The sequence below is a fragment of the Meleagris gallopavo genome, chromosome 1 (assembly GCF_000146605.3).
Source record: "Meleagris gallopavo isolate NT-WF06-2002-E0010 breed Aviagen turkey brand Nicholas breeding stock chromosome 1, Turkey_5.1, whole genome shotgun sequence".
NCBI classification, from domain to species: Eukaryota; Metazoa; Chordata; class Aves; order Galliformes; family Phasianidae; genus Meleagris; species Meleagris gallopavo.
The window spans coordinates 72,796,141-72,815,007 of record NC_015011.2 but is presented as its reverse complement, the minus strand read 5'-3'; the positions used below and the strand labels follow the sequence as shown (position 1 = coordinate 72,815,007).

The following is an 18,867-nucleotide window of genomic DNA, read 5'->3' as shown; positions in this document are numbered from 1 at the left end:
ATTGCTTTTTTTTCCCATGTGCTTCCATTTTTTATGACAATTGTAAGCATACAAATGTATAATATCATTGTCTCATGCATCTTTCCATTCTGCTTATGTCTAATTCAGAGTAGTATCACTAAAAATGTTTTATGAGAAAAACACTGCTTACTGTCCTGTTACATGTAGTTCATATTTGTTCAGGTACACAGCTTAGATTGGCTATGATGTTATTGTTAAAGAACAGTAATAATTCAAAATCTATAAATAATATTGATACTTACATATATATTCTGTTACTAACCGCATAGTTAATAGCTTTCACTACCAATTTCCAAGATGGGAATATTGTCTTCCATGCATGAGCTCTGAGTTTGATGCATTCAGGTATTTCTACAGTTAGAAAAGGATTGGCATAAGTTAGCTAGGGGCTAGTTTACTGGCACTACATTTCCCTTTTGTGATGTTAAGTTTTCATTTAATTAGTGTAAAATATGATTTGAATGTAGGTGTTCTTCTGTGGCCTCTTTAATACATGTAGTCCTGTTCTCAGAGCCAGGAACTCAGAATCCAATATATAACTAGCTTAGCTAGTTGTTCCCCATCTGAAAACAGCTGAGTTATTGTCCATTCCTTAGAGATTCACCTAAGAAAATTTGCTCTTCAGAGAAACTACAAGCTGCAACCTGAAACCCAGAGGATGCATAGAATGTGGTCTCCTGCAGGTGTCCCTGCTCAATATACAGTATAGGTACCTCTTTTTGAAAACCGGCATGGATAAAATTTTATAGCCTGCTGGTATTGTAGATAAATTCCACTTTCACAACTGTTGAGAAGAAATGAACTTTAATACGAAACATGCAAGATATAATTGCTGCCAGAAATATGCAAGAATGGTAAATAGTTCCCTCGAGTCTGTAATTAAACATTTAGATGAATGAGATTTCACATACTTAATGCTTATTACTCTTAAGGCATCTCTATGGACTAGATAGTGCTTTCTGATTTTTTTTTTTTTTTGGTTATCAATATAGATTGCACGTGTATTTTAGTCTTTGGGCAAGTATGAGAACTATCCAAGGTATGACAACCTCTGTTGTTAGCCTGATATCTGACCTCATGCCTGCTGAACAGATCACCTGTAAGTATTTTGGAGGGGCAGACTCAGCTGCTGTATATTCAGGGGATGTGAAGTTGTTTGTACTCTGTGAAGGAGGCTCAGGCTGTGTTTTCAAGCTTGTTGTCTCTGCAGGTAATGTAAAATATTCTAAGCCTCCTTAGCATGATTTGTTAAGATCTGCTGTAAAAATGCTACAGGGAGCTTTTCCATTACTATTCATGAAAATGGAGTATTCTTAATATTCTAAAATGATTTCGAGGAAAACCAAGGAAGAAATTCTGAATAGAGACTTGCCAGTCCATCACTGCCTATCTATTTTATGTGAGAGAAGACCGGGCAATAGCTTCCTCTGTGCACATTTGGGAGTTCTCCTTTTTCTTAAAAATATGTCCTGTACTTCAAATGCTGATGTTCGTTTTCAGCATATGGGGACCATTAGCAATATTGAAGCTGGACATATGGCTTAATGTGTTAAATCACTTTAGAACGTTGCATCTGTTTTTTACCCTGGTGTTAACACCTGGATCAGTTTAGCACTAGTGCAGAAGTTCAGGACATATAGAGCTGTTAATTTTAAAAACATCTGGGCTTTTTTGTGTGTATGCGTATATATGTGTATGTATGAACTGCTCGGTCTCTGCTATTATTTGAGTTTGATTAAAAAAATCTTACTTGCATTGTGCTGAAGGTGTGTACTGACCACACAGCAAATCAGCAGGAGGCAGAAGGAATCTTTTGAGTTGATAAGCAAATGATTTGCCTGTATAGCTTTTGTCTTTCTTCAGACTTCCATTTTTAAGGTATTGATAGCTGGCTATGATTCTTCCTTCTTTACTCTCAAACTGATCCATTTGTTGTACTCTGAATGAGATATTTTGCTCTCCCGGGATGCGTGAAATGGGCAGGCATTAAAAATTGACGAAAGCGAGTTCCCTGGCTGAGTCTGCAAGCCTTATCTGAAGCTGCTCGAAAGTAAAAATGCCAGTTGCGTTGGAGCTTTGAAAAATGACTTTCCCTTGTGACCCAGTGCCTTTTAGCAAGAGCAGAGTTTACAGCTCTTTTTAAGAGTGATGAGTGCAGTTGGCGAGTTTCTCTTGTTATGCCCATTAGCAAGATTGGACTAATCTGCAGGACGTAAACTGGAGGTAAACTGTGAGTGAAGGAGAAGGAGAAGACAAGGCTAAAAAGATGTTTTGTACTTTCCTTTATCCCAGAGTCTTTCCTGGAGACAGCAGTTAATAACATTTTCTATCTGCGGAGAGCCCCGGTCACTGTGAGCACAGAAGCATTATAAAGGACGTGTCAGCACTGCCTGTCAGGCCATCAAGAGGAACTGCTTTTAAAATTGCTGTTGAAATCACTGTCTAAGCATCAATACTGCAGCAGAAGTAATAGCTTGTTATTTTAGTAATTAAAGATGAGGCCTTGTCAGCCAGGTTGGGCTGGGCCATGGCCTGTGGGAGGGCCTGGACTGGGAGGCCTGTGGCTGGGCTATGGGAGCTGGAGGCCTTTTACACTTCAAAGAGCAAAATGGCATGGAGCTGCCTGTCCTCAGATGTTCGTACTCCTGCATCCTCTTGTGCAGTCAAGTCTGTGTTGGCCAGGTGTAGTTTTTATTACATTTTAAAATATGAAATGGTGGCAGTTGAAGCTTAACTAGCAGCCTGTGTGTGACATGCTTCTTTGTTACAGGAAATCTTGTTTCATCTCCTGTATTAGCTTTTTCCAGTGTCCCAAAGCATTAACCAGGCTTTTGTTGTTGTTACGTTCAAACCCTTCGCAAAAAAATCATCATCTGGAAAGAACTCCTATCTTTCTTTCAAATTCTGTCTCATAGACAATACAGCATTTGATATGACTGGGCCAGTAAGTAAGCTGGAACCAGCAGTTTCTATGTTTTTCACGCTGGCAGATATTAGATTGTGTTACCTTTACATGCATGAGAAACTACATTTATTTCACAATTGTCTGCGGAGTTTTATAGTTAAATACAAGGTGATCAATACTGTACCTACAAGGATTGCTGCTGATTGATTTTTTTAAATGAATAGGACTCAACAGGAAAGGATCAAGTTTGTTGCTGAGACTGTAAATGAAATTTGACTGAATTCATGACATCTGAATGTACAATTGGTTTCTTTATATTTTTGAGGAAGACAGTTTACTTCTGGCAAGGAAGAACTCAAGGAGATACGCATTGTGTGGGAAGGACTGGAACAGCGGCTGTTCACTTGGGGGGACCAAGCTGGTCCTTTCTCTTATTAAGTGCAGAATGGAGTTGTTTGGGACGTGTGCTAGTATCTAGCATGCATGCATATACATGCATATAGATATGTCTTATAGCTGTGTGCAATTACGTATTTTTTTAGAAGCGGTTGCATGGCTTCAAGTATTGGAAGTAGGCACATTTGCAAAAGATACAGTAAAACCCAATGATTTAATGGGTGTGACCTGTGTGCCATCTAGTCCTTTTACATCAGAGTGCTCAGCCTCAGGGAAGGCAGTTGCAGTGCCAGCGTTACTGCCACTTATTTTCTTACTGTTTCCCTGAGAAAAAAATGCTATTTGAATTCAAGGTTTCAGCTCTAAATCCTGACATCTGATAGCCATCCTTAGCTCTGCTCACTGTTGAGGAGCCTGTAGTCTTAGATACTGTGTCTTTCTTAGAGAAAGGACTATTTCTAGCCTAACACCTGCTTTACTTTTACTGGATTCCTGTTTTTTTCTTTATGACTCTGAGAGTGCTACTACAAACTGAAATCACAAACAGAGGACTTAGATTTCAGGAAAAGACTCCTCCAAAGGACAAGATAAATAATGTGAAAACAAAGATCTTGTTTTCTTCCAATGTTCTTTTGTGACTGGACTAAAATGAGAAAAATGTGTGTGGGGTTGAGAAAACAAATATAAGGAACCTGATCCACTGCATAAGCAGAAGTCAAAATGAAAATTTTCAAGCATTCTAGAAGGCATCGTCAGATCTTTATAGGATTTAAGCTGACCTCTTTGTAACCTCCATGTGCACAGAGACAAAAGGACATGCAGATAGGAAGCATGTCTGAAAGCATTACAGCAGTGTGCGGTAGACAATGGAAACCTTGAGCTGCATGTCATTTAGGGTATTTGTATGGAGATTCTGTGGGATAGCGTATCAGTGTCTGAGTATTTTTCTATAACGAACAAGACAACATTCCTGAAATGAATAGCATAAAAACTGGGATTTGGATGCAGATTACGAGGTTCTTGTTTCACTGGGGGATGAGAATGTGAATGGAATCTGGGCAAATGAATTTGACTGGTGTGTTTCTGATGTTGGCCTGAATTTCGTGCCATTTTTTGCTTCCTCATCTGAACTGAAACATGATTAATTACAGAAATATATGTTTTGGAAAGGCAGGAAGAGGGAATCAGTAAAAAATAGAGATAAATCTCTCTCTTGTTTAATATTTTTAATATTAGAATTATGAGCTGCCCTCATTCTCAATTACCCTGATAAAATAAATTATAAATGAGTTAAGCTCAATAGTAACAACAGTTTGGAAGAATTGCTTAATTTTAACTTTGGTTGTGAGGACAAGTAATTAATTAAATTCTAGTCATCTTTTTGAACTAAACAGGCCTCACACCTTCTACAGCATAAATTTGAAATGCAAATGATTGGATTTGTAAAGCGGACAGATTTTTACAGTACTGAATTAGATGTGGAGAGTGCTAATGGCTGGCACCAGCCCTTGCCAGGGTGGTTGGAAACAAAAATGCTGAAAACTGCACTTTTTTTTTGCCCCCAATCAACCTGTCACAGGCTGGAATTCTTAAGCCAATACAACGTAAAAAATGTTTTTTTCTAAATTGTAAGTATAAGAAATAGAAAGAGGTATAATCTCCTGTAAAATACTCTGCTGCTTGCCTTCAGCAAGGTGTTTACTGAAAATTGCTGTCAGTCAAAATATGTATGAGAAAGTTGTGGGAGTGCCCATAACACACCAGAAGTTTGCATGCTCTTACCAACTTCTGTTTATTGTTCATCCATGTCAGTGAGATTCATTCCAACATCTAAATTAAAATTTCAGTATAAAGGGCCAGTTGAGGTTTTAGTTCTCAGTTACTGGAGAATCAGTTGTTTCAACAATACTGTTTGTCAGTTTTTCATATCTCTTTTACATTTTAATTATAACTCATCAAATCTTAACCAATTACTCCTGGGTTAGACTCAGACGAATGCCACTGAAGAGTGTTTTAATTTAATGGAAGCAGCATAACATCTGTTTCTAATGTTTTAAAAGCCAATTTATATGGAAATTTTGCTTTAGTGAAAAGTCAATAGATGTGGACTTCTCTAACATCTCCTGTAGAAATTAAAAACTTGGATTAAAGCAACATAAAAACAATGCCAGTCTTTCTTGTAGCAATGTGATTACATTTTCACAGCTTTTCACTTGTATTCTTTTCATTCTATTGAAATGAAGTTTTTACTTGTCTTTTGTAGTCGAGCTATCAAGACAAACCAGGACCTTCTGCCAGAGACACCATGGACCCATATATTCTACAATGACTTCTGGGGAACGCTTCTCACTCACAGTGGGAGCCACAAGTCCTACAGACCTCTCTGCACTCTCTCCTTCCGCATCAACCATGCCATCGGAGGGATGGACCCGTGGGGTTACCATCTTGTAAACATCCTGTTGCATGCTGCAGTCACAGGCCTTTTCACAAACTTCTCCAGGATCCTCTTCGGGGATGGGTACTGGACCTTGATAGCTGGTTTGCTGTTTGCGTCTCATCCGATCCACACCGAAGCCGTAGCGGGGATAGTGGGGAGGGCAGACATTGGAGCCTGCCTCTTCTTTTTGCTTTCCCTGATGTGTTACGTGAAGCATTGCTCTACAAGAAGTTCCTCAGCTAGAACTTGGGGCTGGATCTTGGGAGCAGGACTGTGTGCTGGATGCAGCATGCTGTGGAAGGAGCAAGGAGTGACTGTTCTGGCAATTTCAGCAGTGTACGATATCTTTGTATTTCATCGGCTGAAAATGCATCAGATCATTCCTGCTTTATACAAGGTGAGTCTCCCTTCTCTTTCCCATAAGCTGTTAAAAAACAGTCTCTGTTAATTAGGTGTTAAATGAGTTTTCAAGCACAGAATAATTCTCAGAAGTTTAGTCAACTCTGAAAAATAAGCACAGATGTCTAATACTGGAAGTATTTTTAATTCAGTTTAGAAAGGAGTTTTTACGTTTTGTTTGAGCAGTGTGCTATTACCCATTGCCATTACTTGACACTGGGGATGTATTTCTTTCATTACTTTATTTGCTTCCAGAAGCTCCCTCCTCATTCTCTTTACCGTCAAGCACTGAATGTATGGCTTGCAAAGAATCCATTCATGCTCTTATCCTCTTGTATCTTGCTAACTTTGCTTAGTTTAGTCAAGCAGGCAAGTGCAGCAGCTTATACCGTCTGCAGGCTCCCTGATGCAAAGATAGAACTTTTCATTGTTCTAGTTCAGCAGAGATGCACAGAACCTGGCAGCATGTCTTTGGCATGCATTTTTTCTCCCCCTAGCAAGAGCTGTGACACAAATATTTTGTTGCCTTACCAAGCAAAGTATTGCTCATTTTTTAACTTCTAGCCCACAAGCAAGTATAATAAACATAAATAAATAAAGCTCACCCAAAGCCCCTGTCTTCTCCTCAGAGTTCACATATTTTAGTGGCACCCATATATTCTAGCTGAAATCAAGACTTGATCGCATTAGTTGCCATACAAATGAAAGAGCTGAATATATGTAGCTTTTTATTTCAGTGGATTGATCTTTCCTTCAAAAAATGCTGACTTAACAAAAGGTAAATGCTTCATGGGGACACCTGCTTTTTTAGTGAGACATAACTAAGTATAGGAATAAAATAAGGCTTTGAAGTCTGTTTCAATCACATTGATTTTAAAATCTGACTTCTCACACAAATTAATCTAAAATAAATTCCAGTTTTATAAAGTTATTATTTTAGCTTGTAGAGTGTAGAATGCATTCTACAAATAGCGTACAATGAAAATAGAGTCAGAAAAAACAAGTAGTTGCCCGATAAACTCCTGTGGCATGTTGACTTAGCTGTCATGCATTTTTCTGACATAAATAGCCATATTAAAGAACAGAATAATTTCTTATGTTTAAGACCTCTTTTGAATGCCAGTGGCCAAGTACTGTATGCTAAACTGTGCCCATTAATGCTGAGCAGAAACAAACAGTAAACTAATATATATATTTTAAAACAGGATCTGTAACAGCAAATTTTATTCTCAGAGATATGGGAAAAGATACTGTGAAGTACTTTGAGGAATTCGGTTTGTAATTCAAATGTTAAACTGTCCCAGAGAATTACACAGTTAAAAACGTTCATACTACACATATGAAATTCTGAATGCCTTGCATTTAACTTCATACCAAATCTAAATTATTATTCTCAGTCTGTCCTCATTGCAGCCTCTCTTCAAAGACCAAGGTACAGTCATTGAACTAAAGTTCCTTATCATAGAGTACTCACTGCTCAAAACCCTAAACCTTTACAGACATTTTTGATGGACTTTAGTGAGGAAAACCTTTTATTCCCTTTTTCCCTGTTTCTCTATTGACGCCAGGGTAAAAATTGGTCCAGCAGAGATTTTGGTGGCATAAGTGAAATCTAAGTTTCCATGTCCTACAATGGCAATGCAAGACCCATCTTTCTAGGTTATGTAGTTCTAAATTTGGACATCTGTATTCTCCTCCTCCATGAAACTTCTTGTCTTGGACAACAAAGTAGTGTCAATGCCTGAAGTTGCTTTTTTTTTTTTTCCATCTCTAACAATAGAAATAATAATTCTGTGCTTTGGAGGTTACTAACCGTTAAGAAGTTTAGATTGTAGATGGGAGAAGTCTTATGGGGAGGATCACTTTAAACAAAAGTACGAATATAAATAAATAATATAAATAATAAAAAAATAAAAAAAAGTGAATATTTTGCTTGATATGCCAAAAATACATTTCCTGGTTCACTGACTTATTAGGCTGTATTTTCCTTACAATTCTGTTCAATCTGAATGATGCTAGTTTTTATGTCAATGTTAAGGCAGCCTTTGTTCAGTCACCTACAGTGATGAGAGGTTTAGTTGGGAGCCCTGGTTATAAAGTACTTCCAGTTAGGCTTTTTTTGTTTTTGTAAGTTTTACTTAAAAATCGTTCACAAATTACTTAAGCTTTAATAAGAACATATCACCCTGTAGGATTTTGGGTGCCAGGGATATCTTCATTGATTTAATATTTTATGAGAAGTGTTTCTCATTGAGCACTCACCTGTATGTTCTTTTGTACTCTAGCTTTGCATGAACCCGGCCATAACCATTAACCATTGCAATTTCCCATTCCCAAGGCTTGAATGAGAAGTAAAGGAGTGAAGTGCAATTTTTATTTTTTATTTTTTTAAATGATGATCACTGTAAGTGACTGGAGTTTGGTAATGTGGGTTTTGATTGTAGCATCTGAGCAGTGTTTGACAAATCCTGACCATTATGGCAATTTAGATGCTGTCTTGTTGATTTCAAATGACTTTCTGCGTTTATTTTCACATAAGTTTGAAATGATTATGCTGTAAGAATGATAGTTTAAAATGATGCTTTGTTACTTTTGAAATGATTAGTAAGAACAGAGCTAGGTTTTGTTGCTGAAGGCTTTAGTTTTAGTCTGGTTCCTTCTGTTTGAGCAGAGAATGATAAAGACAAGCTTGTTTATCTTTTAGTTTTCTATTAAAAACAAATAATCCAAATAGGAGCCAGGATATGTTGCCATTTTCAACTCCACATTCTTTGATCAATTGTTTGGGTGTTACATTTTTTGTTACTTTGGCCTTAAAATGTGTCCCTGTTAAAAACTAAAAAATTATTTTCCCCTTCAGCAAACAAAACCGACTTTTAGATTAACAGTTTTATTTATGTTTTTTTTCTTTAATGTTGTTGCCTACAATTTTTTTGCTTAGGAAGACATTCCTGCATTGCAACTTGCATGTCAGTAGCCGTCTACAGATGAGTAATTCTGAGTTATCCACTGGCTTGAGCATTTCATAACAAGAATACAGTGTCAAAAAAAAAAAGAAATGGAAAAAAAACCAAATCCACCAAATACAAGTCTATCATGTTTCAGAAATGCTTTCCTGAATGTCTGTACAGATAGAACTAAAGTCATTTACCTGTTCTGGAACTTGTGTTTTGCATTTTCTCAATGTGGGAAGGTAATTGTAGAAAGAAAAACATCAGATATCACTAAGAGCAGTCCAGAAAAATGTGATGGTCTTTATAATAGTGTAAAAAAGCGTAGAATGGAACCACGGAAGAGAGGAAAATAATTCTAAAAGATGGTTGGCTTAAATCTGTTCTAAGTATACAGTAACAATATGAAACTGATAGCAGAAGAAAGGGCATGCCACAGCATCTGTGGAATGGCAGGAAGGAACTATCCCTTTCAATCTACCTAACCTTAATCTAAACCCTGTTCAGCTGAGCTGACACATCTGTTTCATATGCTGTGCTGCAAACTGGAACTTAGAGGAAATGCTGGTAATAAAAAACCATGAAAAACAAATATCCCAGATAGGGCTTTAGGAATTATTTTAAACCTGAATCAACACTGTATCCATTCTCTATCTGTATCCAGTTTTGACACTGTATTCAGTTTTCCTTGCTCTGCAAACAGCTGTACTGGGGAATTTTGGGAGGAAAGTTGAAGTGAGAGGACCTCAGAATGAGACATTTGGGGCAGTGGGTGGTTAAGGACTTGGGCTTTTGTCTGTAAGCCTTTTGAGAACGCACTGCTGGGGGAACTGAGACCCAATTAGTTATGTACCAGGAACAGTAAAACCACTGAATGCCTTCATTGATGGTTAGAGAGGATGGGTTGGTAACAGCAGCCTTAAAAGTGCTCCAGCTGGTGGTAGAGATGCACAGGGGGTGGTGGTAAGTCTCTTTCTTTCATTTTGTTCTTATCATTGGTCCAAGTGAGAAATAGATGTGAAATGGTGGCTCTGACACAAGACCAGTAGCTGTTTACTGGGCTCACACCTGTTGTCATGACGAGTCAGTGATGTGTCACTTGATGTGCCATGTCAAGTCCTTGCATTTTGAGAGGAGTGACGGCTTTTGAATGAGGCAGCTGCAGAGAAGGACCACCAGCAGAGCAGATTAATATTACCCTTTATTTAAAGCTATTTTTAATGCACTTTTAAAAGTGTATATCATAGCTACTTATTAAACTCTCCAGCTCTTTTCCCTGTCATCTATGTACTGGTTATTCGGTAGAACTTGGCTGCTGATCTTTTTTCCTTTGCCAAGTCTTGTTGTATTCCTGTCTGCCTGTGATACTCAAGCTCTGGCTGGCAAAAATGTCAGTCTCAATGCAGTTTGATTTGGTTAGTTCTATTTTATTCTATCTGACTCATTTTCAAAGTGCACTCTGATAAGAAAGTACTTGCTGTCTTAAAACAACAGAATTTGATGGAAGTGTGTTTATTGCAGATGTAAATAAGTTGTTTGGAATGGCAGCAATTAAAAAAAAAAAAATGTGGCTCAGTACTGGACAAAGCATTCCTTACTGAAGAAAGCTGAGATTTTGTTTTGATTTTCACCATTCTAGGCCTTGAGTTGTTTCTGTCTTAAGTTGCGTAGCAGGTATGCAGATTGATTGAGTTGCCATGTGTTGTGTGTATCTAATGGTTGTACCTGTCAGCAGTTAGACTTGCACAAATTAAACCATCGTAAGTATGGGGATGGGAGGGGGAGTCTGAATACGACAGAGAGCTGTGATCAAGTCTGTGATTATGGAAACTATGCAGATTCAGAGGCCTTAATTCTTTTGTACTTGCAGTACCCAGCTTGAGAGCCGAGCCATTAATCAACATTGCTGTAGACAATCTTCTGTCCAATTAGTTGTACAAAGCTAATATAAGCCCAACTGTGCTGTCCTTTATTCCTCTTTATTTTTTTTTAAGTGAAAATGGAGCTGGACAATGTTAGCAGTTAAAAAGACGGGACAAATACATTTAAAATTCATTTTTAATATAATGGTGATTATAAAATATTTATTGCTCTGTGGTTTGTGTACAAACTGCCTTTTAGAAATAACTGTACCAGATGTATGTTCCATTAATGTTCCTCTGTTACAGTATAGTAATGTTTTACCAGATCAACATAGCCTTAGTACAGGGGGATTGTTATACTAAAAGAAAGAGACCTCTCTTTTTCCATCACTGATCTGATTAACCCCCTCCTCCCCACAGGAGGTCTATCTCGTGTGGAATTAGTTATTGTTGTCTATAACTTAATGTGAACCACAAATTGGATTGCAGGATGCATTATCTAACCTTCTGTGCTATTATAACAGTATTGGTTTTGTAAAAAGCAATTTTATTGGAAGTCTATATTTTATTTAAGGTAATGATGGAAACCCTCGGCCTGCATGGATGACATAGTCAACCACTAAACCAACCTTTTTAAAGCACTGCTTTCTTTTATGATCTTGGAACAACTTCAGTTGTGAGTGAGATATGTACGATTGCTGCGCAAAATAGGACTTTCTGTATATTAGATAAAGCTACTGATTTTTGAGAACATTCCAGACATGAAATAAATCACTTTCTCCATTCTTTGAAGCAGATGTCTTTTGAAGTATCACATATTGGTAAACAATTTCAAAATAAAATGCTGCTCTTGATTTAAACTTGCTGTTGTATTCTTCTCTTCTGAGGAGCTTAAGGGCCTTAGCGGTAGGACTTGGTGGTTTTTCTCCTTTTCTCCATCTACAGGTTATTTCATTTTGAGAGAGTGTTTTAATACTGTTTAAATTCTGGCTCAATGGTGTGTGTTTTCTGTTTATTTTCTACAATCCAAGGAACTTTAAGGTGCTTGAACTTGTCCACAGGCCTGCATATTTCAGCAGACCTGCTTAGTAAACTTTGACTTTGCTAGTTCTTTCTTTCAAACACTTGTGTTGCTGTGCTTCTGCCTTACTCTATCGTGATATGCAAGGTTTAGGCTGCTGGGGTAGCAGTTGTTCAGAACAGGCTTCATGCTCAGAACCAGATATTTGGTGAACACACTTCTCCTGAACATATATATAGAAATAATAAATAATTTAGAGCTTCAAATGTGATCTGACTTCGTGCAGGTTCTCTTTGTCTAAGAAGAGCTGTTGTGTGCCATCTTTGAGTGCAGTGCAACCTTTGAGGTTCCAGAGCTGTGTGCAGGACTGGCGCCCCATCGCTGGGCCGCTCTTGTTGCCCAGCTGTGAGCTCAGTCTCCATGGTGGTCAGCTGGGGGTTAATTCTCCTGGCTGCTCCAAACCCGTACGAAATTGTGGAAATGCTGAGACGAATGTGCCTATACGTACATTGCTCATATTTCCGGCTGGAGCTGTGCAGTGCTTTTCTCTTCACACTGCGGGAGAGCGGCAGCGTGAGGCCTGCACTGTCTTGGCCACACTCCCCCTCCCCCGGCAGATACCTCTTAGACAAAAGAAGCTTTTTGCAATTTACTTCTTCCTTGACAATTTCAAGTAGCTAATACTGCTGTTTCCTGTAGTTCCCACAGCTCCTTGCTGCTTTTCTTTTTGATCCTAAAATGAGAAAAGCAAGATTGGCCTCCGCTATCTTTCTTGTCAGAGATATTGATCTGCTGCAGGTCCTGTGATGTCAATGGAATTGTACTGAATTAGACATCAATATGTATAAATAGCTGTTGTTTCCTGAAAACATTTGCATGTGGTGATTTAAACCACAGAAATATATAATGTATGACAGAAATATATGAGGGCTGCTCTAGAAATAATGCTTACTATTTTATTCTGTTGGCCCACAATGTCAGAGGCAGATGGTGGTGGTATGACAGTAGAGGTTGAACCTTCCCACCGATATTCCATTACATTGCATTGCTGTGTGACAGATGGCAGCAGAGGGGCAGTCTGACAAAATGATGTCTGACATGGAAGTGCAGATGAAGTGAAGGTGTGTCAGTGAATTCCTCCATGTGCAAAAAACTGCACTCATTGACATTCATGGACGCTTGCTGAACATCAATGGAGATTAAACTGTGGATGTGATTATAGTGAGGCGGTGGTGCATTTTGGCAATAGTGACAGAGACATGAGGAACAAGCCAGGTTTTGGATGGCCATGCACAGCTGTCACGCTGCAAAATGAAGAGTGTCTTGATTTGGTCATCTGTAAATCAGTGATTTATGAATATATGGTCCTGAATATCTGCTTCAGTGCATTGTAAATGACGGTGGCAATGTTGGATATCAAAAAGTTTGTGCCAGGTGGGTCCCAAGAATGCTCATGGAGAAACAGAGAGAACACCTTATTCAAGTTTGTTAGGACCAACTGAACCTGTATGAAGCCAATGGTGACAGTTCCTTGGATTGTGTCATTACCAGAGATGTGTCACCACTATGAGCCAGAGTCTAAATGGCACTGTGAGTTCCCCATTGAAGAAGAAGTTGAAAGATAAACTTAAGTGATGTGCACTGTCTTCTGGGATGGGAAAAGGGTGGTCCTTCTGGATTTCCTGGAACCCAGACAAACCGTCAAATAGTATTATTGAGCTCTTTGTATCAGTTGTAGTTTCCATGGCAATAAGTAGGAGTCATTACTTTTGGAGTGACTAATGTAGCATCCTAAGGCAATTTTAACCAAGGTGTGTTTTTTTGTCTATTTTTCAAATAAGGGATCATGAGCTATCTGAAAAAGCTGTCTTAAAATGGACTATATTTTAATATTAAATCTGTAATATCTTTTGTGGAGTAGCTACTAAAATCTGCATTACTTTTTTTCTACCCTCTTTGAAGTCTGCAATAATATTTTTGAGAGTATGTCTGAGAGTTCCTCTCTGGAAAAAAAAGGAAAAAGGGAAGGCTTCTTTAATAAGTAAGTAAGTAAATCAAAAACAGAGAAGCCTTTTCATATTTGCAGAGATTGTGAAGACGTGAAGAGCCCTCAATGTAACAGAGAGGATAGTTTGCTAGAGAGAGGTTGTCACTGTATTCAGTCTTAGATCTAAGATTTATACTGCATGGTAGCATGCAAAATATGCTGTGTTCTTCTTTCTTCTCGGCTTACAAGGGATCTTTTTTGAAGCACAGGGTGAAAAAGCTTTCAAGGGCTTTACACAGTTGGTATTAGCACTTACTTGTCATTCTGAGGTTGCATACCAATCACAAATATGAAGAACAGTGTGACTTTTTTCATGGTGTTTAATTACAGAGTTGGGCTTGTTATTTGCCAAGTTTTAAAACTCGTGCCAGTAATATTCAACTGATAATGTTACTCTTCTATTTGTTAATGTTTTTACAACATTTAACAAAACAAGTAAAAGCACAAAACTTGTAGTGTGAAAGGACTGTGTTTCAAAACACTGAGTATTATAGGTGTTGGTCACTCTTCATCTTAGTGATCACCTACAGCTTCCTAATGGAAGCAGCTTTGAAAACCTGTTTTTCTAACAGCTGGAAGGTTTCTTGCGCAGAGTGTCTGTACTAAAAAGCAGTTACAGTTCATGCGTTTCAATGTAGTAAGTGTTTTAAGCATTGATAATGGGCCTGGAATACCTGTGAACTTTAAGGGATAAGAAGTAAGTACATGCAGCTTTGGTCTCTCTTCAGTTTTGCACTCAGTTTTGATATGAGAAGCGACATCTATTTTCACTCTCTAGCTGTGCTTCTCTATGAATCATTTTGTACCAGCCACAAAATGAAAAAAAATCATATACAATCCTAAAGGTAAGTGGTGTTTTAGCGTGTTAAATTCTCCTGGTGCAATTCCTTTCATGTAGATTTGCTTTGGGAGTTATGCCTTTTATGGTTAAACATTTTATGGTGTTTCAGCTAAAATGTGTGTGTTTCTGATCTCTTATTTACCAAGTAGGTGTCTTTTGCATCTGTTAAATGCCAGACAGAAAGTTTATACTTGTGCCTTGCATACAAATCTTCAAATACTCTCTTCAAACTCAAGTACTTTCCCTTATCCTCCTAATACCACGTTTAGGCACCGAAGTATCCGGATTTGATGAAGTGCTGAATGCTTGTAGCTCCTGATGGATGGGCTGTGCTGAATGAAGGCGTTGCACTTTATAGAGTACAACTAAATGGCATGATGAACACTGCTTCCAGCACTTAGGGCAAATGCCAATAGCATCAAAAGAGGGAGGGGAAAAAAAACAACAAAAAACAGAATCAAACAGATAATATTCAGGGGAGCAGGTGCAGGTAGTGGATGCTCATAGTTCTGACTCTTAAAAATGTGTTACAGCATATTCCGGAAAGGTGATTGCTACTGGGAATAAATGAAAATAGCCTTTGGATTTTTGAGCATCTTAAATGTAGTCACCTAATTACCTGAGTCTATACAATACAATTATATTCTCAAAGGCAGTCTTCTTCCTACAGTCATACTAAAACAGAGTCTTGCTGCTACCTGGGCATAAGCTTTGATTCCAGACTCAGGGGAACGTGTCTGAGAGAAACAAGAACATATGTAAACCATGAGCCACAAGGGAGACTTTTCTCTTGGTATTAGGTTTAATTTTGAATTTCCTGGTTTATGCTCATTTTTATGTGCAGTAATGACTTAATGATTACATGCACAATTTTTCCAAGCTAAGTGATTTTAAACAGTAACCTGTGTGGACAGTTACAATATTAAAAAGGGAGAGAATGCAAGTATTTGAGATTTATGGTGGAAACAGCCAGTTGTGATAGAAGGCAGCAAACATTTTCTGGCATATTTACTGGAGAAACAGATGATATTTTGTGCATATGCCTGTATTTCTTTTTCCAGCTGCAATGTAGATTAGGTATGGGGAGGGAGACAACCCAGGCTTGCAATCCTGCAGCTGACTTTATGGATTGATTCTTAGAGGTAAATTTCTAGCCTCACTACCCTTGAATGTCTCTTAGAGAAGAGAATAATCCCTCAATGCTGTGGGTTGTCCACACTGAGAAGAGGGAGAAAACAAAATATTTTTTGTTCCTGTGTTTCTAGGAAACTAATTGAAAGTGCACATGAGGAAATTGTGTTAAAACAATCCAGAAGCTTTTGGGGGAAGGGAAAGAGAATTTGTGTGCTTGGTGCTTAAATGTCAGGTAGAACATATGTACCTTTTTATAGTCAGAATGGTACAACTTTCAGACGCATACAGTTTACTTCTAAGGCTGTAGATTTGTTTGGGCTATGCAGAAGTCAGCTTCTTTGGCATGTAATCACCAAGAACTTTTCTCCTTGACAATAAAATGTGGAAATAAGTTCTCATAGCAACAAGCTTTTTAAAGTGAGTGTAGGGGCATATTGTGTTAATAAAGGCAAAGAGAGCAGAGGAAAAGAGGATAAAATTGTATCAAGTCTCTGTAAATTCTTTCTCTCCCAGAAAACAGGACTTTGGGGGCTATGGATGAATTTTTTGCATGTTTTAGTCTGCATGTTTTAAAAGCATCCTGGGCAGCCTGTATTGCTGAAGAACATAGCAAATCTTGCATCAACAGCAGTGTTTATTTATAAGGGATTGTGAGATTTCAGTTTATTTTTAAAATACACGTTTACTATATTTCTATCTTTTATTTGGAGACTTTTCTCCTTAAAATATGTTATTAGAAGTGGCAAAATATTGCCACAAAATAGCTCTCATGAGTTTTAAAATAGAAGCAGTGCCAATTTTTGTAAGCTTAGTTCTTGCTTCTTTGGAATACTACATATATACAACATTTTTGGCTTCTTGTAATTTGAAATCTGTGGAAAGTCAGTGTTAAGAATTTTGCAGAGGTTTTTTTTTTTTTGTTACTCGTGATTTTTGTTTAAGCCATTATTTAGTTTTTACTTCTTCTGACCTGAGCTTTAACCAAGAATTTGACTTCTTGTGGGTAATTATAGTTGAGAATATGGATTAATTGTGGAACCAGATATATTCAGTGCAATCCCATTTAATTACAAATAAAATCTCAAGTGTAATTTCTTGCAGAAAAAGTATTAAGCCACATGTCTTTACCCACTTCTAAACTTTTCAGTGAGCAGTGCTCACTGTGGACTTTGAGGTCCCTTCTAATCCAAACCATTCTATGATATGATCCTATGACTGCAGATCTCCCTCTCATATCTTATTTGGGGTGATGTTACCTGCTTAGTGTGTACTTATACCCTCCTTCCTTTGCTCTGAGTTCTTTGATCTTGTTTTCTTACTGATACACATCTGTACCCAAACAAAACTGCCTGTAAACTTTTGCTCTGTTAGTGATGTCTTTCTTTGGAACAAGAAAGCAATTTATTTTTTTTGGAGAGTTTCTTTACAGCAAGAAGTGGTAAGAAAATCTCAAGATAGATCAAGCTAGTGATAACGGTGCATTGTGGAAGTCGCCAGGCTGACTAACTTGAGGGATCTTAATTCAGAATACAAAAATGGATCTAAAGGCAAGGTAGCAGGTGGGTTCCTTGGCTGATTGGTGCCAGGTTGTAACTAGTGTACAGTGTTCAAAGCTGGCTGAAGAAATGTGTGTACAGTGCTCAGGATCTGAATGAGCATTGATGGCCACTCTTTCCATCAGGAGGCCCTGTAGTCAAAGTAACTTAGTCCTCAGTGTTAGTTATCAAGAGGCAAACATTAACTTCTGAAAGTTTTTATTTGCCGTCTGCTTTACAAACCTATAGTGTATATACCTTTAGTGTAAGTATTTTGGGGATTTTATCTGTAATTCTGAAGTTTGGAAAGGGGGAAGAAAAGTTTCTTACACGATGAAAATTGTTCTGAGTTGATGCTGGGTTACCGTAAGACAGAACTAAGCTGACTTCTGTGGTGGCAGATTGAATGATCTGCGAACAGTCTTTCTTTTTACTTTTTACCTTCAGTTAGACTTCAGGTTTCATATGGAACCCAAATTAAAACAAACAAAAAAAGTAGTTTATATATTGTTTATGATTTAATTATTATTGTTTTGGCAGTTCAGTGTTGATGTGTTTTGAATACGTCTGGTTTCAAATGCGAATTTTGAAACTTGCTTCTTTTATTTCTATCAATTTTCAAACTGGAAAAATGTTTTCACTCCATTATAAATCATGACATGTATGCCAGTATAGAAGTAGACTCTTGCAAATAACTGCTTCTACCTTGGAATTGTCTTGCTCGTGATGTGATGTACTGTCAGCAATGTGAGATTGCACACTAGCAAAAAGGTTGATATGTCCTTGCACTCTTAAGTCAATCTCTAAGGCTCTGCAGTACCCAGATGGCTGCTTTGATAGTCTGGTAACAAACTCTGCTGTCATCGGGTGATATAAGGAAGATGCAGGTGTTGGTTCAGCTTTTTCGACAGTGATGATCAAATTAAAAAAAATATATATAATAATAATAAACAAATTGATTGAAAAGCTGAGTGTGTGTTATGGAAGCCAAAATTTGGGAATCTATACAGACTTACCATTATTATATTGACTGGCAGAGCTGCTTGTAGCAGCCAGATGATGCAACACCTGTCTTCTGTCCTTACTGTGTGCAGCGTTGGCGCATTTTCTTATAAGGTCTGACAGACTAATGAAAACTGAAATTTTATAAAATCTTATTTGATGTGTGACCTTGATTTCATGACACTTGGTGGTGGTTAGCAAGCAACATATTATCTCACTGGGGTAGTAAATCTGTGTTTTAATACATTTATCTCTTTTACTTGTAGTGTAGCAGACAGCTTCAGACGCTCTGGGAGAACTTTTCGAGTCCGTCTGT

The 18,867-nt window shown here is 37.8% G+C and overlaps 1 protein-coding gene across 1 annotated transcript; it reads left to right on the top strand.

Moving 5' to 3' along the window:
- Positions 1–2,533: 2,533 nt before the first annotated feature.
- On the top strand, positions 2,534–11,912 carry LOC104912681 (protein O-mannosyl-transferase TMTC2-like). Its single transcript, XM_031555492.1, has 2 exons — positions 2,534–2,703; positions 5,586–11,912. The coding sequence occupies exons 1-2, from the start codon at positions 2,549–2,551 to the stop codon at positions 6,205–6,207; spliced, it is 777 nt and encodes a 258-aa protein (XP_031411352.1). The 5' UTR covers positions 2,534–2,548; the 3' UTR covers positions 6,208–11,912.
- The last annotated feature ends 6,955 nt before the right edge of the window (positions 11,913–18,867 follow it).